At 41.8% G+C, this 24,044-nt stretch overlaps 1 protein-coding gene across 1 annotated transcript in view; it reads left to right on the top strand.

Moving 5' to 3' along the window:
- Window positions 1–22,486, top strand: part of LOC145358891 (insulin gene enhancer protein ISL-1-like) — a 70,558-nt gene extending 48,072 nt beyond the window's left edge. The window contains exons 2-6 of the mRNA XM_080213265.1: window positions 9,973–10,162; window positions 16,217–16,473; window positions 17,817–18,091; window positions 20,642–20,776; window positions 21,542–22,486. Of these exons, the coding sequence (XP_080069391.1) occupies window positions 9,973–10,162; window positions 16,217–16,473; window positions 17,817–18,091; window positions 20,642–20,776; window positions 21,542–21,658 (974 nt within the window). The 3' untranslated portion in view covers window positions 21,659–22,486. The remainder of the gene's footprint in view (window positions 1–9,972; window positions 10,163–16,216; window positions 16,474–17,816; window positions 18,092–20,641; window positions 20,777–21,541) is intronic.
- Window positions 22,487–24,044: the final 1,558 nt, after the last annotated feature.

The following is a 24,044-nucleotide window of genomic DNA, read 5'->3' as shown; positions in this document are numbered from 1 at the left end:
CCAGAGGAGTATGGCGTTTTACATAGAGAATCAGATATTGTACTTTGTTTGATTGATATGGGAGTATTTAGTATTTCAGCGGTAGTCATCAGTTAGGTTCTCATTCTGAGAAGTTCATAAGTTATTTGAAACTGCTTTTGATATCAATGAAATATGATCAACGTGAATCTGTGTTAAGTTTTTTTTCCAGTAAATTAATATTCACATTTCACGATGCTGATTATGGTTAAATCTATGCTTACTCTGTCGCTGGGTTAGCTCATGAATGTGCTTTTAGAGTCATGAGGAAGCTATTCAAGTCAGACTTCAGCGCAACAATGAATGATAAATAGTATTGCTCAATAAAACATGTGTTGTACTATTTCTCATGGTAAAAGTTTTCCTTTGGATTGTATGAACCAGATACCATTAAATATTAGGTTCTGTTAATGACAGTGGAAAGTATAAATACTTTTTACTTTTTATTATTATGGTTTTGGTTCTTTTAAACATTTAGGCTTTTAGTTTGATTATTACAATATCTTTATAAACATGCTGATTGTTTCAATGATATATTTTTGTTGGCACTGACTGTTCACCAAAAACATTTATACAACTAAATTATATTGAAAGGTGGCATGTATACGATTGACATTCTAACTGTTCTTTTGCACTTAAAAGCCAATGGTACAGCGTCAATGGGCACATTTTATTTTTCATTTTGCAGGTGAAAATATTAAAGTAGAAATTTAGGTTAATGTTGGCTTTAAGTACAGTTTGCACAAATCCAAATATGGATTTTTTAAGAATGTAAGGTTAAAATGTTGGGATATTACAGCACTAACTGATGTACACCCTTACGGTTGTCCTTCCAATCCTTGATGAGAAGGAAGAATCTGAATTTAATTTCTGGAAAGCCTGTTCCTAAATTTGATCAAATTACTCCAGTGAGAAATTGACCAAGGAAAGCTCGGGAAGTCAGCCAGTGACTATTTAAAATCTGAACTGCAGCTGCACCATAATATGAAAATTCAAATTTAATTTCAATTTTGGTAACCAAAAATTTCACCAGCAGTTGGGATTCTCCAGTCCCGCTGCAGTGAGTGGAGATGTAGCTAAACATCTAATTCTCCATTCTACTGACAGCTGTAGCAGAGGAACAAGCCAGGGAATTACAGCCACACTGTTCAAGTGGAGTTTCTGTTTGCATTAATTAAAGTCTCTTTTCTCTTACTGAATTACTGATAATTTCGGAAGTTTGATAAGATTTCTGTTGCATTATTCATAGAATCCATACCGTGCTGAAGAGGCCATTCTGCCCATTGAGTCTGTATTGACTCTCTGACAGAGTATCTTACCCAAAACCCTAACCCCATTAACCCACACGTTTCCCATGGCTAATTCACCTAAGCTACACATCTTTGGACTGAAGAGGAAACTGGAACACCTGGAAGAAACCCACGCAGTCACAGGGAAAATGTGAAAATCCACATGGAAAGTCAGCCAAGGCCAGAATTGAACCCAGATCCCTAGAGCTGTGAGGCAGCAGTGCTAACCACTGTGCCACCCAGCACTGTGTTCAGTCACAGAATATGAACAACAACTTAGATTTCTTGTGCACAGGAACACTGCATTTTAAAGAGTAATGGAAGTGAATGGCAACCAGATGGGAATGAGGTGAATACAGGTAGCAAGTTAGCGAATTAAACCATCAAGTACATTCAATAGAAACATTTTAGGCTTGATGTTTGAAGAAAAATATTGAGCTCAAAATTGAAGTTAATACTGACTTTGAGTGCAATTTCCAAAAAAACTGAGGATATGTTTTTAATGAAGAAATTAAATAACAAATGATGCATCTTAAACAGTATCATACTTAATTATAGTTCATGGCTAGCAGTAGTTTTAATAACATGGTGCTGTGCACTGATGCAGGTTACTGACTCAAAGAAACGCTCCTATTTGCGTTCTAGTTAGGGACTGAGTGAGTGGGTGGTGCTGAATCTTTTATTACATTTATTTTTGGACTCAGTTGATAAAGACTGCACCACGATCCCCTCAAGAGTGGCAGCACAATCATGAAAGGAGACAGATGAATTAATGATTAATTTACGAGTCGCTGTGTTTCAGTTTTTGAGTTCACCTTTATTGAAGAATGATCATAGCATGGACATTTCACAAATTGTACAGCTGTTATGTAGGAAAGTGGCAAGCAGTGGTGGTTTTACACAGATGGTGATTATTTTTATACACAAAGCACAAAAAGAATCACTAGCATGGGGCTTTAAAAGTCTGCCTGGCCTTGAGATTATTCATGTCAATAGTGCCATTTAAAGGAATACACAAAAAGAGATTCATTTTGGACTGTGGGAGGAAACCAGAGCATCCAGAGGAAACCCATGCAGACTTGGGGAGAACATGCAGACTCTGCAAAGACAGTGAAGTCAGGATTCAAACCTAGATCCCTGGCGCTGTAAGGCAGCACTGCTAACCATTGTGTCACCGTGCCACCCACCTTATACTCTGGCTAATATTTATCCCTTAACCAAATCGATGTAAGGCAGACTATGTTTATTATCTGTTGCTGTTTGTTGGACCATGTGCAACTCGCTGTCTTTTTATGCAAGTCACGTCATATCCAATCCAAGTTGAGACATCCTGCATCATGAAAGGTGCTTTATAAATCCAAAATGTTTTTACATTTTTTTCTCTTTAATGCTTGGTTGTAAATTGGGTGTTATGGATAGCTTCCAATATTGTGCTTTCAATCAGGGTACCAAGGTTTCCTTGTCAAAATCAGAATTGATAATCATATAGAAAAAAATGTAAGTTGAACATACTTTTCACCTAGGGTAATGAAAATTATTTTTTCTCATATGGTTTAGACAATATTTGTACCAGTAACATATAGAATGTACTCATTCACATTTAAATATACTCATTGTAGCAGAGTATATGATTGGGTGCTTGCGAAGGAATAATGCTTTCAATCTGCTCAAATGTGGTTCAAGTTTGCTGTCAAAACCAACAGGAATAATTGTGTGAAATATGATAGCAATAATCCACATCATTGCTCATTGTGATTTGAAAGTTATGTTTTGATAATGTGCAGGATTGTGGTGGGTAGGAGAATGCATCGCTAGAATCATAGAATCACAGAATTCCTACGGTGCAGAAGGAGCTCATTCAGCCCATTGAGCCTGCATTGACAACAACCCCACCCAGGCCCCATCCCCATAACCCCACATATTTACCCTGCTAATCCCCCTGAGACTAAGGGTCAATTTAGCATGGCCAATCCAAATAACCTGCACATCTTTGGACACTAAGGGGCCATTTATCAGTGCCAATCCATCTAACCTACACATCCTTGGATTGTGGGAGGAAACCCACGCAGACACAGGGAGAATGCACAAACTCTGCACACAGAGAGAGTTACCAAGGCCAGATTTGGACCCGGGTCCCTGGCACTGTGAGACAGCAGTGCTAACCACTGTGCCACTGCGGCACCCAATGTTAAAGGATCTTAAAATGCTACTTAAAGCATTTGGAAAGATGTTTTAGGAGAAATATGCTCAAGGTTAGTGACTTGTGTTTTTAATTAGTTTTCAAGGAATCATGTTTACTTATTTGATGCAGATTGACATAGAAATAATTTAATCACATTTTACAAATCACAGTCACTTTAATAATTACATCAGGGCTTTTATCAAGAAAGAGACTGACCCTTCACTACTAAACTGGATATTTAGCTGCTCATATCAGCAGCAATTTGTAGCTTTTAACTTTTCTTAGTATGCATAAGTATAATCCCCCCGTACCATTGGACATGGAAATCAGCTAATTTGTCTAACACATTTTACTCAGTTGTAAAGGTGGTTCTTTGAGGCGAGCTCATTACTGCCAGCTACAATATCAAATGGGCAAAGTAGTAAAAGAAACATCTTCAGAAGAAACAAAATATCAAGCATCTTGTAGCAGAAGAAAATACAAACCTGAACTGTGGGTGCAGTTCTCCGATTTTCTCCTCCCGTTGCCAGCAAGGATGGAGAATTTGGCACTCAGCCAAAACACCGTTCACTGCCCCAGCTGCAGGTGAGGTTGGATATTCTGGCGTGTTATTAAAGAGCTTTTCTAGAAGCAGCTTTAAACATTAAAACTTTAAATTTCCGTTCATTCCACATTCCTTTAATGGTCATCAAATATAAAAGTGACTCTGGGTGATGCTGTAAACTGGGGAACAATGAATCAGCAACCAGATTTATAACTCTGTTTTATCCCTTTGTCACTTAAGTGGAGTGTAAAATTTGCTGTTGATTGCCCATTTTACACTTTCTCCCCAGACAATGGGTCAAATTTTCCTACCCCGCCCGGAATTGTAGCGGGCGGGACACGGGCCACACAAAGGTCCGTTAACCTCAGGTGGGATTTTCCAGTCTTGGAGCGGAAAATCCTGCCCAATGTTTTCACCAAAAATAATGTAATCCCCTCCAAAAATAGAATCTTACCTACAGTATCAGGTAGGCTGATAAAACCTGCTGTTTGTAGGTAAAGGTTTTCGTAGAGTGAATCAAGAAATACAAACATAAAAATATGATTTAACTCTGATTTTTAGTCTTTTCTTTAACAAGACAGTGCCTGATGTTGCTGAATGGGTTCATTTAACTACAATGTATTTTTTTTAAATGGCTTTTACTGAGAATTCCAAATGTAAGTGATCATATTTCTACCAAAATTGCTATTCTTCTGTTAAATTTTGCGGCTGAATTCTCTCACAGGAACATAAAAATAAAATGAAAGGAGCGGCTGTAATTATTTAGAATATATTACAAAATATTTTCATTGGCACAGCATTCCACAGTTCATAATATACACTCTTAGCTGTTGAAGTTTTATACCGAGACAACAATCTACCTTATTCTGATTAATCTATAGTGATCAAACTGTTTTTTTCATTATTTTCAATACTCTTTCATTTGTGTTATCACATTTCTAGCATGGGATGGATAGGATAGAGGTGGAGAGACTCTTCCCGCTCAGAAAGGACAGTAGGACTAGGGGGCATAGCCTCAAGATAAAGGGGGGGCAGTTTAGAACAGAGTTGAGGAGGAACTTCTTCACTCAAAGGGTGGTGAATCTCTGGAATTCTCTGCCCGTTGAAGTGGTGGAGGCTGCCTCGCTAAATATTTTTAAGACGCGGGTTGATGGGTTTTTGATGAGAGAGGGGATTAAGGGTTATGGGGAGAGGGCGGGAATGCGGAACTGAGACACGACAGATCAGCCATGATCTTATTGAATGGTGGGGCAGGCTCGAAGGGCTAGATGGCCTACTCCTGCTCCTATTTCTTATGTTCTTATGTTCAGTGCATTTGCAATAGTTTAAAAGTTTATTTATTCGTGTCACAAGTAGGTTTACATTAACACTGCAATGACGTTACTGTGAAAATCCCCAGTAGCCACACTCCAGCGCTTGTTCGGGTACACTGAGGGAGAATTTAGCATGGCCAATGCACCTAACCAGCACCACTTTTCGGACTGTGGGAGGAAACCGGAGGAAACCCAGGCAGACACAAGGAGAATGTGCAAAATCTACACAGACAGTGACCCAAGTCAGGAAGCGAACCCGCGCCCCTGGCGCTGTGAGGCAGCAGGACTGTGCCACCCATACAACACAATAGTTTAAAATGATTAAATGTAAAATATGTAGAATAGAACCAAGAGTTATAGATGACTAGAAAAGAATCAAATGCAGTGATTCAATTTCAAGGATCTTCTGACTTTTGTAAATCATTTGATTGAAATATGTTTTTATAACTCACTGCCACATACCTGCCTGCCTAATTTAAGATAGAGATTTGAAGAATGGGTCATGAACAGCAGTGTGAAATAATAAATATCTCTACAAGTGATAGACTGGATAGCTTAGAAGTAAAGATGTAACAGAGTATTGCGGCCAGCCTTGTAAGTGGAGGGATTTGCCACATCAGGATGCGGGGCATGACATTTTTGATTATTACAACAATCAAATGGACAAACTGTGATGGAAGTGAAATTACGTTTCCATGGGCAAAACATCAGAATCACAAAACATTTTCTTGGATGACAATGACATCTCAGCTCATCCATTCAATAAGAGTTGACTGCCCCCAATCAAGGCCTCCAGTTCCATTTCAAATGATTGCTGGGCAGTTACCTGCATTACTCTTCTTGAAGCCTGTTCCATTTTTGATACTTTTTCAATAAAGGAGAATCATAGAATGGTTACAGCACAGAAAGAGGTCATTCGGCTCATAACGTTCACATGGTTCTCTGTTAGAAATAACTCAGCTAGTCCCACTCTCCTGCCTTTTCCCTTAAACAGGCAAATTTTAACTCTTCAGGTGCTTATTCAATATCCTTTCGAACATAAGAACAGAAGAACTAGGAGCAGGAGTAGGCCATCTAGCCTCTCGAGCCTACTCCACCATTCAATAAAATCCTGGCTGATTTTTTTGTGGACTCAGCTCCACTTACCTGCCCACTCACCATAACCCTTAATTCCTTTACTGTTCAAAAATGTATCTATCCTTGTCTTAAAAACCTTCAATGAGGGAGCTTCAACTACTTCACTGGGCAGGGAATTCCACAGATTCACAACCCTTTGTGAGAAAAAGTTCCTCCTCAACTCAGTCCTAAATCTGCTTCCCCTAATTTTGAGGCAATGCTCCCTAGTTTGAGTTTCACCCGCCGGTGGAAACAACTTCCCTGCTTCTATCTTATCTACTTCCTTCATAAGCTTATATGTTTCTATAAGATCTCCCCGCATTCTTCTGAATTCCAGTTAATATAGCCCCAGTCTACTCAGTCTCTCCTCATAAACCTTTGAAGGTCATGATTGAATCTGTCTCCAACACCCTCTCAAGCAGTGAATTCCAGATCTTAATCACATTCTGCATAAAAAGATTTTTCTTCTTATCACCATCGTTTTTTTGCTAATCATCTAAAATCAATGTTTTGTCGTTCTCAGCCTTTTCATCAATATGAACAATTTCTCCCTATTTACTCATGATTTTTAACACCTCTGTCAAATCCTGTATGAACTTTCTGTTTGAAGTAAACAACATCACCTTCTCTAAACTTGGCTTTTATTAGTTTGATCTTATAGCCCATTATCAGGGTTTAGTTATTTTTTATTCATTTGTGGGACATGGGCATCGCTGGCTTGCCAGCATTTATTGCCCATCCCTAGCTGCCCAAGGGCAGTTGAGAGATTGCTGTGGTTCTGGAGACACATGTAGGCCAGTCCGGATAAGGATGGCAGATTTCCATCCCTAAAGCACATTAGTGAACCAGATGGATTTTTCCAACAATTGACAATGATTTCATAGTCACCAGTAGATTATTAATTCCAGATTTTTTATTGAATTCAAATTCCATCACCTGCCATGGCGAGATTCGAACCCAGATCCCCAGAAACATTACTTTCTGAATTAATAATCTAGCGATCTCCCCTTGTTCAAAGTAATTATATTGTTTTCTGAATGTTTACAACCTTATTTGCCTCTATGCAGTTACCTCTCAGATACCTTTTTTGAGGTTGAGAGTTCTGAGTTTCTGCACATTTTTCTCATAGCAGCCCTCTGACACAAGAAGGTTCGGGGGGTGGGGGGGGCTGGTCTGGGGGGCGGTTGGGGGGGGGATTTCTCCTGTCCCGTCCCGCCACGGGAATCATAGTAGGTGGGCATGGGGCAGGAACTATGCAAAGGCCCATTGACTTCGGGCAGGATTTTTCAGTTTTGGGGCGAGCGTGGCAGGAAAATTCCACTCAAGGGATCACCCTTGGACTTCTCTGAACTGTCTCAATTGTGCCTAAGTGACCAGAACCAGCAATAGTCCATGAAGTAGTAACATCAATCTGAATGTCGGATGAAATGATGTATCATATACAATATATCCTGGCCAGTAGAAAAACTCTAATTATTTTTATTTATGAAGAGATATTAAAGAACTTGTATCAGTAACACTCCTTTCATTTACCCTGTGTGCCCTACAACACTTCACGGCCAATTAACTACTTTTAAATACAGTCACTGTTGTGATTGAAGGTAAACATAGCAATCAGTTTGCACATTTATCTTCTTTTCTTTTATGAACTATCTATACAGCCTCACTTGTTGATGTATCCAACAGATTTCTTGGTGAACTAGGGAATTGGTAAATGTCACCAACCCTGGATTCTGTCAGTCCCATTCTGACTGCCCATTGACAATGCTGAATATTTAACCCAAGCTGTTCACAGCACCCATACACCTATCCATTCCACCAGTCGCTGGGTGTTAATATTGAAGTCACACTGTTGGTCCACAATAGTGCCTCACACATAGACAGGCAACTATATGATTTATATGGGTTATCCGTACCATATCGTTCATACCATCCACATGCATCCTATCCATAACTCTGATTGTAAACTGCATTTACAATGCCTTTGATGTCATTGGAAATATTACAGACATGTGTTTGAAAGGCATCCAGACTGAACTCCTCTCATGGCTCCTGGTGGTGTTGTAGTTTCTGTAAAGTATACTCCAAGCCTGAAACAGCAGTGCCAGTCTTTTGTCCTCGAGCAATTTATCCTGATACCTTCATAATCCATACTCCCAACATACCATCCACATTAGCAGAACTATCATGCCAATATAATCTTTCAGTACCCCTCACACTGGTTTGTTTTTCATACTATTTCATACAACACTGTGAAGTGTTGTAGGGCACACAGGGTAAATGAAAGGAGCGTTACTGATGCAAGTTCTTTAATATCTCTTCATAAATGAAAATAATTAGAGCTTTTCTACAGGCCAGGATATATTGTATATAATACATCATTTCATCTGACATTCAGATTGATGTTACTACTTCATGGACTATTGCTGGTTCTGGTCACTTAGGCACAATTGAGACAGTTTAGGGAAGCCCAAGGCTGATCTCGGAGGTGAGAGCAGTTCTGGTCCTATTGTAGGATTGAGCGTACAATCTAAACTGACACACCAGTGAGGTTCTCAGATACTGATGCATTGCTCTCCTTTACATAAAATACAAAAATGAAGCACACCTGCCTGTTCAATTGGATATACAAGCTTTGTTGGTATAATTTGAAGAAAATCAGGAGAATTCTCCCAGTATCTGACCACAACTTGTTCCCCGAGTGATATCACCAAAGCAAAGTAACCAGTAATTTATCTTACTGCGATCCACACAACTGTTCATAGGTTTTATGAAGCAAATATATTGCCTTATTTGTCCAGTTAACTGTGGCGATACTCAAAATGAACTAATTTGCTGTGATTCTTTCCTTCTTTCCTCCTTTCCTTTTCTCCTTCTCTCTCTCTTTCTTTCTCTTTCTCTCTCTTCCTCTTTCTTTCTTTCTCTCTCCTTTCTTTGTCTCTCTCTCTTTCTCTCTTTTTTCCTCTCTCTCCTTTCTCTCCCTCTCTCCTTTCTTTCTCTCTCTCTCATTCCTCTCTTTCTCTCTCCCTCTCTCATTGCTCTCTTTCTCTCTCCTTTTTTCCTCTCTCCTTTTTTTTCTCTCTCTCCTTTCTTTCTCTCTCTCTCTCCCTCCTTTCTTTCTCTCTCTCTCTCTCGCTTTCTTTCCATACCAGCCAGTAATTGCTACTCAGTGCACCCATTTTGACTGCCCACATTGTAATCATCATGCCATCACACATACTTTTGGGGTTATGAGGTCTGAGGTCTTATAGAGGCTACCTCGCTAAATATATTTAAGTCACGGGTAGATAGGTTTCTGATAGACAAGGGAATTAAGGGTTATGGGGAGAAAGCGGGGAAGTGGAACTGATCCACTTCAGATCAGCCATGATCTTATTGAATGGTGGGGCAGGCTCAAAGGGCTAGATGGCCTACTCCTGCTCCTATTTCTTATGTTCTTATGTTTGATTTAATAAAGGTGACTAGAAAGATTGATATCATTGTGGTAATTTCTGAAATGTTGCATTGCAGAGGAAGACTCTGCATCAGTGTGTTTTGGCTGCAGTAAGCGTATTACAGATCCCTATATTCTGAGAGTCTACCCGGATTTGGAGTGGCACGCAACCTGTCTCAGGTGTGTTGAATGCAACCAGTACCTCGATGAGAGCTGCACCTGCTTCCTGAGAGAAGGAAAGACCTATTGCAAGACTGACTATTTCAAGTGAGTAATCTCATCTCTTATTTCCTTGTTATTGTTCAAATATTAATTAAATATTAGTCAATATCCTATGGTGCTGCACAATATATATTAATGATTTGGTTGGGAGGGTGAACTGTGACAAGGATGCAGAGATCCCTCAGAATGATCGGGACATGTTGGGTTAGTGGGCAAATCAATGGCAGATGCAGTATAGTTTGGATAAATGCGAGGTTATTCACTTTGGAAGCAAAAACAAGGAGGTAGATTATTACCTGAATGGCTGTAAATTGGGAGAGGGGAGTGTGCAGAGGGACCTGGGTGTCCTTGTGCACCAGTCACTGAAGGTAAGCGTGCAGGTGCAGCAGGTGGTAAAGAAGGTAAATGCCATGTTGGCCTTCATTGCGAGAGGTTTCGAGTACAGGAGCTGTTGCTGCAATTACCCAGAGCCTTAGTGAGGCCACACCTTGAGTATTGTGTGCAGTTTTGGTCTCCTTCTTTGCGGAAGGATGTTCTTGCTCTTGAGGGAGTTCAGCAAATGTTTACCAGGCTGATTCCAGGATGGCGGGACTGATGTGTGAGGAGAGATTGAGTAGGTTCGGATTGTTTTCACTGGAGATCAGACGAATGAGGGGAGAACCTCATAGAGACTTATAAAATTCTAACAGGATTAGACAGAGAGGATATTCCCGATGGTGGGGGAGTCTAAAATCACGGGCCTGAGGATTCAGGATAGACTATTTAAGACGGACGTAGGGAGACAGTTCTTCACCCAAAGAGTGGTGAGCCTGTGGAGTTCATTACCACAGGAAGTAGTTGATGCCAAAACATTGAATGTATTCAAGAGGTGACTGGATATCGCACTTGGGGCAAATGGGTTCAAGCGTTATGGGAAAAAAGCAGGATTAGGCAATTGAATTGATGATCAGCCATGATCGTGATGAATGGAGCAAGGTCAAAGGGCCAAATGGCCGCCTCCTACTCCTATCTTCTATATTTCTATATTTCTATGTAAGAGGGTAGTCTTCAGACAAAATGGTGTTAGAGGACAGAGTATTACATCAGGCTATTTATGCTATACTAATTTTACAGTGTATAGCATCGATCTATCTGATTCTTTTCTCCTTTGCAATTTGTCAACTTATATTTCCTCCCCTTTCTCTTCAATAAGTTTCCTCAAAGCTTCCTGAAGAGGACAAGGTGCTGAAGGTTGGATTCCAGGCTTTGGTTAATTCTATCCTATATATTGTTCAATGTGCAAACAGGGACCCAGATCATTGGCCCTCTGATTTGCTATCAGGAATCACAATATATCTTCCTATAGTGAGGTTAAGGCAGAAAACTTTCAGAAACTGGAAACAAAAGAACTCCTTGCAAACTGACTCCCACTCATTACTGAGAGAATTTCGATAAATTTGTAATATTAATCCTTTAAAGCTTCAAATAATGGCCACCACACCACCAGGCAGACACATACAGTAATTTGGTAATTATCACGTACAATGGTAAATCACTAATATGTACAGACAGGGGATGGAATTTTATCTGTATTTGACAGAGTGTAGCAGCAGTGGGAAAAGGGACATTGGCATCAATGGTAACCTTCTCTGCCATATCATTGGGAACATAGATCCCATGTCATCATTGTGACAGGGTGAGTTACAGCCCCACCTTCCCCACAAGAAACTTAGATTTTTAAAGATTGGTGCGCTATTTTTATAGGTCACCACAATTCATAAGGAAGTTTTGTGCACTGGTCTTTCTGTCAGATCAGTGCCAGGGGACAGTGTCCAGGTAGTGCCCATGTAGTGCCAGACATGCTCATTCCCCGTTTCCCCCTCAGCTTCTAATTAATTAGGCTTCTCCAGACTGTTATATTACTACGGCTTCGATTTGGGCCTTTCAGCAGCCAACAATGCTACCTTGTAAATTGCTATTGACTCCTGGCTTGGCTCAATGTCTGCGCAGAGTCTGCATGTTCTCCCCATGTCTGTATGGGTTTCCTTCGGGTGCTCTGGTTTCCTCCCACAGTCCGAAAGATGAGCTGGTTAGGGTGCATTGGCCATGCTAAGTTCTCCCTCAATGTACCTGAACAGCCACATGAGTGGCTACTAGGGGATTTTCAAAGTAACTTCATTGCAGTGTTAATGTAAGCCTACTTATGACACTAATAAATAAACTTTAGCTTGATGCAGAATAACAGATTTTCATAAGTGAATGCAGCATCAGTTAATCTTTGGTCAACTATTTAATCAGCATAGTGTCTGAATTCAACAGGCAATCCTCATGCTTGTCTATAGCTCTCACCAACCATTTGTTATTTTGTACATTGTGATTTGTTCATTTGAAGCTACCATAATTTCAAACTGAGCTAATTGTCGAGGAGAAAAAGAGAAACGTAGGATGGAATTCTCCGGCTGCGCTCGCCCCAAAACCGGAAAATGCTGCCCAAAGTTAATGGACCTCTGTGTGGTCCACTCCCCTCCCACTACGATCTCCATAGCAGGTGGGATGGGACAATCCCCCCCTATAGTATACAATGCCATCAGAGCAACAACCGAACAGTCATTTGATATCTGGGGTGTAACAGGAACCTAAACTTCATAGTGGAACATAGTAAATGACAGAGACCTTATACATGTCCACCTGAGTTCCTTAGGCAGCACCTTTCAAACCCAATACCACCACCATCTAGAAAAAGAGGGAAGCGGATAACTGGGAACACCACCACCTGGAAGTTCCCTTCCAAGTCACCCATCATCTTCATTGGGAAATGTATCACCGTCCCTTCACTGTCGCTGGGTCAAAGTCCCTCCCTAACAGCACTGTGGGTGTACCTACACATCAGAAACTGCAGCCGATTAAGAAGGAAGCTCATCACCACCTTCTCAAGGACAACTAGGGATGGGCAATAAACGCTGATCTAGATGGTGACGTTCACATCCCATAAATTAATTTTAAAGAAGTCTAGAAATAATGGAGCTGATAATGAGTCCAAGTGCCGCACCACTGGTACCAGTGTTGTATCACTGATATATAAATCTGAACACACAGGCTGACTTCACTAAGAGAATCTGAGTCAGCTCATTTACTGGTACTGCAGATATAACTGGGCTGCAGTGTTAGTATATTCTATCCATAGGGCAGGGGGGGTGGTCGTTAACCTGGCAATAGTGAAAGGATTCTGTAGGGGCCAGGGCACAGAACCTGGGGGTGCCTGAATTCCTTCAGACATGCATTGCTAGCTTGAATGTTGCTGAACCATTCCAGCTGCAATATAGGACAGCCAGCGATTTAAATACAACAAGGATCTAATGAGCTTAGCGCACAATTTAGGAGCAGGCTGTCAGACAGATGGATTACTGTGCACGGTAATGCAGTTTAATATTGGTAACACATTCTCCCGGTTCTATTTCATGTTTCTATTCTAAATCTTTATCCTTGTCGCCAAAGGACTGTGGCATTGTTACCATGGATAGCAATAATCCTCCAATATCAGTAGCCCTCTAATATCAGTGTCAAGTGGCCACATTTAAACCTGCACCAAGCTTTCAATCAAGAGAAACATCACAACCCAATCCATCCTAGGTTCAGTAACACTCACACAGCCACCTTTACCCCTTCCCTGTTTCAGATTAATTTATAGAAACATAGAAAGATAGGAGCAGGAGGAGGCGATTCAGCCCTTCGAGCTTGATCCAGCATTCATCACGATCATGACGAATTGTCCAACTCGATACGTAATCCTCCGCCTAATCCTCCGCCTAATCCTCCGCCTAATTCAGTCCATTTGTAGGGTTTGGAGCTCCGTTGGGCATAGGTAGGTGTTGTCAGGTTACTCATAGACAATAGCCTACTGACCTCGAAGAAAACTGCCCACACAAACCCAGCCATGTCTGTGCTGTGGATCTTGGTGAATTTAACACCAAGTTGCCGGTATCCCCAAGCATCACTGCTGTCTCAATCACATTGATGCAACTCAGGAAGTTAAAAACCACAGAATCCCTTCATTTTCAATGCAAAGCTTCACAGATGATTAAATAAAGGTTTGGAATATATACATGAGACTAACGTAAATGGTAAATACCATAAATGTGAAAGATATGGAGGGTGATCTTACTGGTTCATCCTGCCGATCAGCCTGGTGAGTTGGTAAGATCAGGTGAGAGGTGAAAATCAGGATTGCACCCAGTTTTTCAGCTCTCACTTAGAAAGGATGCAAAGCCAATTTCAATATTCATGACATCATTAGCATGTAGTCTATGAGTCCCTTACCTACCCTTACCTGCTCGCTGGTCAAGGTTCTCACCGGCGAGGATCAAGTATGGCCCTCACCAATAGAGACCAGAAGTAATGGCCTCACCAGTTGGAACAGAAGCCATTGAAACCCTCTGGGTGGTTGGTGGCAGGCTTGGGCATTGCCCTTGGATAGTGCCAGCTTGGCACTACCTATCTGCCACCCTGACACTGCCCACGGGGGAAGTGGTTGGGGCTTGAGGGATGGGGCCTGAGGAGTGGTGCATGAGACGGGAAGGCAGGGGAGAATTCCATGAGAGGAGAGGAAGGGGGGATCTCTGGAGTGGGGGGGGGGGGGGCGGGGGTGTGGACTTATTGGCAGGGATGGCAACCAGAGCAGCGATTGGGGCTGTGATGTCTGGGGCAGTAATTGGCAGGGGGTGGAGGTGATTTTGGGGGGGGGGAGGGGGGGCGTGGTGGAATGGAGGTCCAGCAAAGGGAGCAATTGGCCTGGGTCCAAATGTCCTTTGGTTGTGGGGGGGGAGGGATAGAGTGACAGGAGATCTCTCAGTGATTGTGTGCACAGTGCAATGACACCCTAGACCACAGCAGCTGGCTTTAACAGTGAGATTAGGCTCCGCCCTGCCCCCCTGCTGGCGAGAATCACATCATGGCATTTTTTTGGACAAAAGGCCATATGATATTTTTTAACTAGCCCAAAAAACAAGTCAGAAACTCTCCCATTCCCTCATTCATTCAGCAGTTAGAATTTTTTTTGGTAAGATCACCCCCACAATTTTTAAAAAGTATGTGGTATTTCTGAACATAATTGGAAATATTGACATTCATCAAATACAAAATTGTTTTTTTTCAGGGCCAGTAAGGTACTCAGCAGTAACTGTGAACTTAGTATGTGTTCAAAAGCCACTTCATTCAGCAAAGTGGAACTTTTTCAAAGGCTTTTACTTTGGGACCAAGTGTCAGAGTGCAGGTTCCTTTTAGTTCAGTGATATCGAATTGATTGCAGTTTGGGGTGCTCAACATCACAACCTCTGGAAAAGTATAGAATCACTGATAGAAATGATTGGATTTCCATACTGAACTGCAGTGTATGGACTACAGGGTTGGAATGTATCTGGGCCAATAAAAGTCTTGTCCATTGGTTGGAGAACCTTAACAAAATCAAGTTCCGTTCAGGCAAGTATTCCCTGTGATTAGGGTCCCTGGTGACAGAAGGCCCACCTGATGAGAGTTGCTGTCTGGCCTCTGTTGTGTCCAATGCCAGCTGAAATGGCACTGAGGCCTAGAGTCCCAGAGGGGCCCGAGGCCACAGATGAATGAAGGCAAGATGGGGTCAGGAAATAGGGACCATGGGGTAAGAGTAGGTGGAGATGAAAATAAGGGCAAGGCGGGGGGAGGTGGCTTTCAATGGCCAATTCTCTGCCTGATGTCAGGTCCTTTGGTTGGGCACAGAGTGCCTGACAGTGGGCTCGGGGCTAATGTGCATCAATTGGCTCTTGAGTCTAACTGACATACAACTATTGGCAGCCATGAGTTCCACATCAGTCCCTTCACCCCTCCATCTTAAATGGGTTTTCTTGCAGCCGGGAGACTCTTCCATACTGTTATTACGCATAATATCCAACCCCAGAAGTTGCAGTCAATTTCAGAGGATGAATCATGTCGAATGCTAAATGGTTTTGCTGTCATCACCACTGCAAAATCAGGTCCAGGTGATTCAATAATCTTCTTCAGTCTGAGATAGTGTCGCTTTAGAGGGTCCTCTGAGACTGAATCTTCAAGTCAGCTTTCCAATCCTCCTATCTTTCTGTTGTTCCTTAGAAATTTTTCAGTGCGATGTGCTCAATGTCAAACTGGATTGTTATCTTCAGACATGGTCCTCAGAGCTGGAGGCCTCGTCTATCATCAACAATGTTTCCGCTGTGCAGCCTGCAATCGGCAACTCTTACCTGGGGATGAATGCAGATTGCGATTTGATGGACCGCGCTGTACAGAGGGTGGCTGTCTTTTGGATCACGGTTTAATTCAAGAGGATCCTTTAGGCTCTCTAGCAAACAATGGCAGCTTGTGTCTATCAGGTCAGTTGATGGTTGTGCTCAAATTCAGAATCCCTCAGGTAGGAAGAATATAATGCTAAATAATGTGCTGATTTATCTGATACCTTGCCAAGTCCACAGCACACTGTTGGCAGTCACATTTGTGCCATGCCAATACAACAGAACAGTTTCAAGTAGAAACCCTTCTGTAAAATACACACACTGCCTCTTATACTGAGTTGGCCCAAGTCCACAGCACCTTTCAACAGCATAACAGGTTGCACTTCCAATTGTAAAAAGGTATTGGGCAAAGCTTGTGTGTTTCCCTCTGGGGTAGCGCTGGACGCCATCTCTTCAGATGATTAGAGAAGGTGATGGTGTGCTGGTATTATCGCTAGATTATCAAAGCACAGGTACAGAGGTTCAAATCCCGCCATGGCAACTGGTGGAATTTCAATTCAATAAAAATATTTGGAATTAAGGATCTACTGATGATCATGAAATCATTGCCGATTAGCTGGTTCACTAATGTTCTTTAGGGAAGGAAATCTGTCATTATGACCTGGTCTGGCCTACATGTGACTCCAGAGTCACAGCAATGTGGTTAGAATCACAGAATCCTACAGTGCAGAAAGAGGCAATTCAGCTCATTGAGTCGGTACCGACCACAATCCCACCCAGGCCCTATTCCCATATCCCTACATATTTACCCACTAATCCCTCTAACCTATGCATCCCAGGACACTATCATTATTTATCCAGGTTGACTTTCCACTGCCCTCCAAGGGCAACTAGAATTATAGTATCCAACAGTGCAGAAGAAGGCCATTCAGCCCATCGCGTCTGCACCGACTACAATCCCATCCAGGTCCGATCCCCATATCCCTATGTATTTACCCTTGCTATCCCCCGACACTAAGTGGCAATTTGACATGGCCAATCCATTTAACCTGCACATGTTTGGACTGTGGGAGGAAACCGGAGAATGTGCAAATCCCACACAGAAATGACCCAAGCCGGAAATCGAACCCAGGTCCCTGGCGCTGTGAGGGACCGATTAGAATGGGCAATAGATGCTGGCCAGCAACGCCCATGTCCCATGAATGAATAGAAAAGAAAAATCTTTACTGCTCTGGCAATAGCACTGAGGTATCTTCTGTATTCCAAAATTAAAACCAAAATGTGACGGCCGCAATGTCAAAGGGATATCAGTGAGGCTGACTGAATGTATGGGAAATGGAAAAGTGATACCAGTGTAACAGGAGACGCTCTTCAAAAGCTTGATGTTATTATCAGAGGGTAAAACGTATTATCTCAGAAGTCTGCTGATATTTGACACAGTGAAAATCTTCCTCTGCCTCAGTTTTGTTTTGTTGAACATTTAGAGAGAGTCAAGACATGTCAGCCAGCACTGCGAGCTTCAAAACACTCCGATAAGATAACCCGTGTACGGACTGTACTGAATGAGCAACAGTTGCTCACGTTACGGACCTGCTACGCTGCCAACCCCCGACCGGATGCACTCATGAAGCAGCAGCTCATTGAGATGACAGGACTCAGCTCCAGGGTCATCAGGGTCTGGTTTCAGAATAAACGGTGCAAGGACAAAAAGAAGAGCATCCTACAGAAACGCACAGACCAGCATGGCAGGAACAAAGCAGTAAGTGCATATCTTAATCTGTGCGTGACAACAGAATTAGCAGTTATATTATTTTATTCTACCCGATTTTTCTACGTTCCCCTCTGTGCTCAGGCATATTTTCACCATTTTAATCAAAATTGACATTTTTCACATGAATCTTGATTGTGAGTCAGGAAGTCTTTTCACCATGGAGAGCATCACATAAGAACATAAGAACTAGGAGCAGGAGTGGGCAATCTGGCCCCTCGAGCCTGCTCCGCCATTCAATAAGATCATGGCTGATCTTTTCAGGGACTCAGCTCCAAGTACCCACCCACTCACCATAAACCTTTAATTCCTCTACTGTTCAAAAATGTATCTATCCTTGCCTTAAAAACATTACAGCCAAGACCATCTCATTATTACACACACGCACGCACGCACACGTACACATATCTCTACCATTGCTTTGAACAGTATTTTAAGTCAGCACTACAAGAATCTAAATTAGCAGCTCCTGGTCCCAAATAAATGTCGCTTGCGATATGAACTGAATGAGCCACATGGTAGTGAGGAGGCTGCAGTTGTGGTGTGTGCAGGATATACAATTGTTGTAACTAACTTGATCACAAATAATTTGCAAATGAAGTTCAGCAGAGATAAATGTCTGGTAGCACATTTCAGCAGAAAGGATAGGGAGGCCACTCATTTATTTATTAGTGTCACAAGTTGGCTTACATTAACACTGCAACGAAGGTGAAAATCCCCTATTCATCACAGTCCGGCACCTGTTTGGGTACACTGACGGAGAATTTAGCATAGCCAATGCACAAAATTAGCATGTCTTTTGGACTGTGGGAGGAAACCGGAGCACCCAAAGGAAATCCATGCAGATACGGAGAGAACGTGCAGACTCCGTACAGACAGTGATCCAAGCTGGGAATCAAACCCAGGCCCCTGGCACTGTGAGGCAGCATTACTAATCACTGTGCCACCATGCTGCCATGCTAACATATTGTTGGAAGGTACAAAGTGATGTTGGAGTACAAACACAATAAGTAAAATTTCCATGACAGGTTATCAAGCAAACCAAGCACCAGGTTTTATTTCTCTAGGGGTAGAGCTGAAAAGTAGGGAGGTTATGCTCAACCTATATCAAACTTTGATTAATTCACACTTAGTGGAATGCACGCTGTTCTGGTCACCATATTACAAAAAGAATATTGAATCACTGGAGTGGATGCAGAGCATATTTACAAGGATGATGACAGAAATATGTGGGAACATGAATCAGGATGGGATTGGCGGGCTAGGTCTCATTTTTAGAGAAAAGAAAACTGAAGGGTGACCTGATAGAGGCCTTTAAACTTCTGAAAGGTTTTGATGGAATAGGCACAGAAAAAGATGTTTACTCTTGTGGGGAAGAGAATAACTAGAGGCCAGCAACATTAGAAACCCGACAGGAAGTCAGAAGAAACTTCCTTACCCAAAGAAAAGTGAGAAGATGGAACTCACTTCCACAAGAAGTGGTTGAAATGAATGGTCTAGATGCATTGAAGGGAAAGGAGACAAGCATACAAGAGAGAAGGGAAAAAGCAGTTATAGTGGTAGATTTAGATGAAAGCTTAGTTAGGCCACGCTTGAAGTATAGTGTTCAATTCTGGTTGCCATACTATCAGAAGGATATAGAGGCTTTTGAATGAATACAGCAGAGATTTACCAGGATGTTGCCTGGTATGGGGGGCATTAGCTATGAGGAGTGATTGGAGAAACTTGGTTTATTCTCACTGGAATGATGGAGGTTGAAGGGCGACCTGAAAGAGGTCTACAAGATTATGAGAGGCATGGACAGAATGGATAGTCAGAAGCTTTTTCCCAGGGTGGAAGGTCAATTACCGGGGGGCACAGATTTAAGGTGTGACGGATAAGGTTTAAAGGAGATGTACGAGGCAAGTTTTTTTACATAAAGTGGTGGGTGCCTGGAACTCGCTGCCGGGGGAGGTAGTGGAAGCAGATACGATAGTGACTTTTAAGGGGTGTCTGGACAAATACATGGACAGGATTGGAAGAGAGGGATATGGTCCGTGGAAAGGTAGGGGGTTTTAGTTCAGTTGGACAGCATAGTTGGTGCAGGCTTGGAGGGCTGAAGGGTCATTTACTGCACTATAATTTTCTTTGTTCTTTTCTTCATTTTTAAGGAGCAGAAGTATGGACTGATTGGGCCAAACAGCCTTTCTCTGTGACGTAGATCCTATATACTTTCAATTAGCAGCATATTAAAAATCTTACCTTAATAGTGACACATTGCCCTATTTTCAATTATAAAATTCATTCAAGGAAAATGATGAATCTTTTTCATTTTGCTTTTGATGTAAGTACGCACATTGTAGAAATTACACTTCTCTTGTTTTCCTTCATTATTCTTTGACAGAATGTTCCAGCGGATTTTAGAATGAAAGTAATTCGTTATTCCCACATCAATTAGTGTTTCTACGGGCTTGTGATAAGTGCAGTTATCCTTGTCAAATGAGGCATCACTGGCAATGTTTTCCCAAGAAAACTATCCTGCTACTTTTGATTCTTCAACAGGATATTCAAGGGCTGGTTGGGACTCTGATGGTAGCTACCAGTCCGCTACAACAGAAAGTTGATTTCCAATGCAGCCCTGTCGAGGTACAGAGATACCAACCACCTTGGGGAGACCTTAGTGACTTTACACTACAGGTAGGCACAAAGACACCTGGGGACACTTCTAATACCCACCTGCCCCAAACAACTGGAAAATCAGGCTCACTAAGTCCCTGCAAGCCTAGCCCAGGTCCCCCTCCACCAGGGGAATGCTTTTCTTGCTGAATATTCTGGATTACGGGGATAAATTAGGTCCCGAATGAGCAAGGCAGATGGAAACATCATTGTGGAGAATCCCCATTTCGTGTTGTGATATTCACCACCCTTAATGTCACTTATCTTGAAAGGGAGATTTTGCCCTTCATGGGGAATTTTGGAAAACCCTTTAAAGTTCAGAGACCTGGCAGAACTCAAAGACTTTTAAGATCAAGATCATCAAGATTCAAGATGCTGAGTTTTACCCCCTCTCCCTTTTCTCTACAGAGAATTACCCTTATATGCTATGATGTTATCATCAGGAAAGATGTGGAGCTGCTGGCATTGGACTGAGGTGAGCACAGGAAGAAGTCTCACCACACCAGGTTAAAGTCCAACAGGTTTATCTGATATCACGAGCTTTCGGAGCTCTGCTCCTTCATCAGGTGAGCTGCTTCATCATTGCCTGATGAAGGAGCAGTGCTCCGAAAGCTCGTGATATCAGATAAACCTGTTGGACTTTAACCTGGTGTGGTGAGACCACTTACTGTGCCCATCAGGAAAGAGGCAGTGCAATCCTCTTGTGGCACAATTCAGGTTTTTTTTAAAATTTTGACGAGATTTACCCTTTATTTTTAGGAAAAAATGTGCTTTCTTTCTCCCCAGGCAGGTTTTCCTGGAGGAAGATGCCATTCCGTTTGCAGTAGTAGTGAAGTCTCACCTCTTAATTCTCAACTGTCTGACGTACCAAACAGTGAAGAATCTCAACCATCAGAACTCTGACTTTGTCAGTTTACAGCTTTATATCAACAAATCACTGAAAAATCAACTGAATGGATTTGAAATCTGAACTTTGGTGTAAGATAAATGAATGTTCATGTCATTCTTGGCAGATTAAGAAGTTTAGTGGAAAAGGTGAAATCTTTAGCTCATACCACTATAAAATGCACTAACAAACCCTAATCCATTCACAAAAATTACAATGGTGTTAATGTGAATTTCAAAGCTAACTAATTTCTCACAGAGAAATAGCTGGACTAATACTATATCCCATTCTAAACCTCTCCTGTTTCCCCAAGTCGAGTTTCTTGCGCATTGAACTCTTACCTCCACAGCTTTACATTATTTTCATCCACGTTGTCCAATTATAGTAATTGCAATAGGCAGAAATCAATGAAGGAAACAGAGGTCAAAAGGAAGGAATGAATAGTTTGGCAAGATAATATTGAAGAAACAAGCGAAATGACCAAGAATGTAAAATGGAATTATTAATTTGCATTGATAAATGAGATAAGAATGGTTCAGTGAGCTAATCTTGCAATGACAAGGGAAGGCAAGGGCCTAGTGGCATTATCCTTAGACTATTAATCCCCACGTTCGAATCCTGCAATGACAGAAGGTGGAATTTAACTGCAGTTTAAAGAAATCTGGAATTAAGAATCTACTGATGACCATTGTCAATTGTTGGAGAAGCCCATCTGGTTCACTGTTGTCCTTTAGGGAAGGAAATCTGCCATCTTTACTTGGTCTGGCCTATATGGGAGTCCAGAGCCATAACAGTGTGGTTGACTCTCAATTAGGGATGAGCACTAAATGCTGGCCAGCCAGTGATACCCATGTCCCACATGAATTAAAAAAAGTGGTCAGTATTAGACACATTGGAGTTTTGAAGAATGAGGTGCATCTTATTGGAACATATAAGATTCCTAGAGGACTTGACAGGGGAGATGCTGAGAAGATGTTCCCTCTTGTGGGGAATCTTGAACTAGGATACAGTTTAAAAATGAGAGGTCTCCCATTTAAGACAGTGCGGAAGAGGCATTTCTTCTTTAAGAGTGTTGTTGGTATTCTCTTCCATAGGGAGCAGTGGAAGTTGGGTCCTTGAATATATTTAAGGTTAAGGAAGACAGGATTTTGATCAATAAGGATGTCAAGGATTATGAGGCCAGGCAAGTAGAGTTAAGGCCACAATTAGATCAGCCATGATTTTATTGAATGGTGGAGACTTGATGGTGGAATCGGCTATTCCAGCTTCTTTTTATGGTTATATGATCTTATATTCTTATACCTTCACCAGAAATTGTTTCAGACAACTGCATAAAAATTAATTTATCCATCAAATATTGGGAAAGAATTTCATCCTGTTCAAAAGCAATGACTCTAAAGTCATGAAATCAAGTGGAAACATAGAAACTACAAACAGAAGTAGGCCATTCGGGTCTTCAAGCCAGCTCCACCATTCATTCTGATCATGGCTGATCATCAAATTCAATATCCTGATCTCCCCCTTCCCCCATATCCCTTGATCCCTATAGAATCATCATAAGAGCATAAGAAATAGGAGCAGGAGTAGGCCATCTAGCCCTTCGAGCCTGCCCTGCCATTCAATAAGATCATGGCTGATCTGAAGTGGATCAGTTCCACTTCCCCGCTTTCTCTCCATAACCCTTAATTCCCTTGTCTATCAGAAATCTATCTACCCGTGACTTAAATACATTCAGTGAGGTAGCCTCCACTTTAATGGGAGGAGAATTCCAGAGATTCATCACCCTTTGAGTGAAGAAGTTCCTCCTCAACTCCGTTCTAAGCTCCCCCCCACCACCGCCTTATTTTGAGGCTGTGCCCTCTAGTTCTGCTTTCTTTTCTAAGCGGGAAGAGTCTCTCTACCTCTACCCTATCTAGCCCCTTCATTATCTTGTAAGTCTCTATAAGATTCCCCCTCAGCCTTCTAAACGAGTACAGGCCCAGTCTATTCAATTTCTCCTCATAAGCTAACCCCCTCATCTCCGGTATTAGCCTGATGAACCTTCTCTGTACTCCCTCCAAGGCCAATATATCCTAGAATATATCATAGAATAGAAGGAAAGCAATTCACTTTTGAGTTGTAGCAATAAAGTTTAAAGTTTATTTATTAGTGTCACAATTAGGCTTACATTAACACTGCAATGAAGTTAATGTGAAAATCCCCTATCTCAAGAGTGTGGCATTGAAACAATACATCAGCTTACCCTTCAGCTTTCTCCCTCTGGTTCCCAGGTTTCAAATGTATCCCTCATCTGTGCTCTATTGTGTGGCAGTGATGTTCTGACTCTCACTGCTCTGAAATGGATTTGAAGCCATCACAATTTAATACTAATAGACTATTTCCTTAGACTGGCCCTTGCTCATA

The sequence above is a fragment of the Carcharhinus amblyrhynchos genome, chromosome 26 (genome assembly GCF_965287045.1).
Source record: "Carcharhinus amblyrhynchos chromosome 26, sCarAmb.v2.hapA, whole genome shotgun sequence".
NCBI lineage: Eukaryota > Metazoa > Chordata > Chondrichthyes > Carcharhiniformes > Carcharhinidae > Carcharhinus > Carcharhinus amblyrhynchos.
This window is presented reverse-complemented; position numbering and strand designations above follow the sequence as displayed.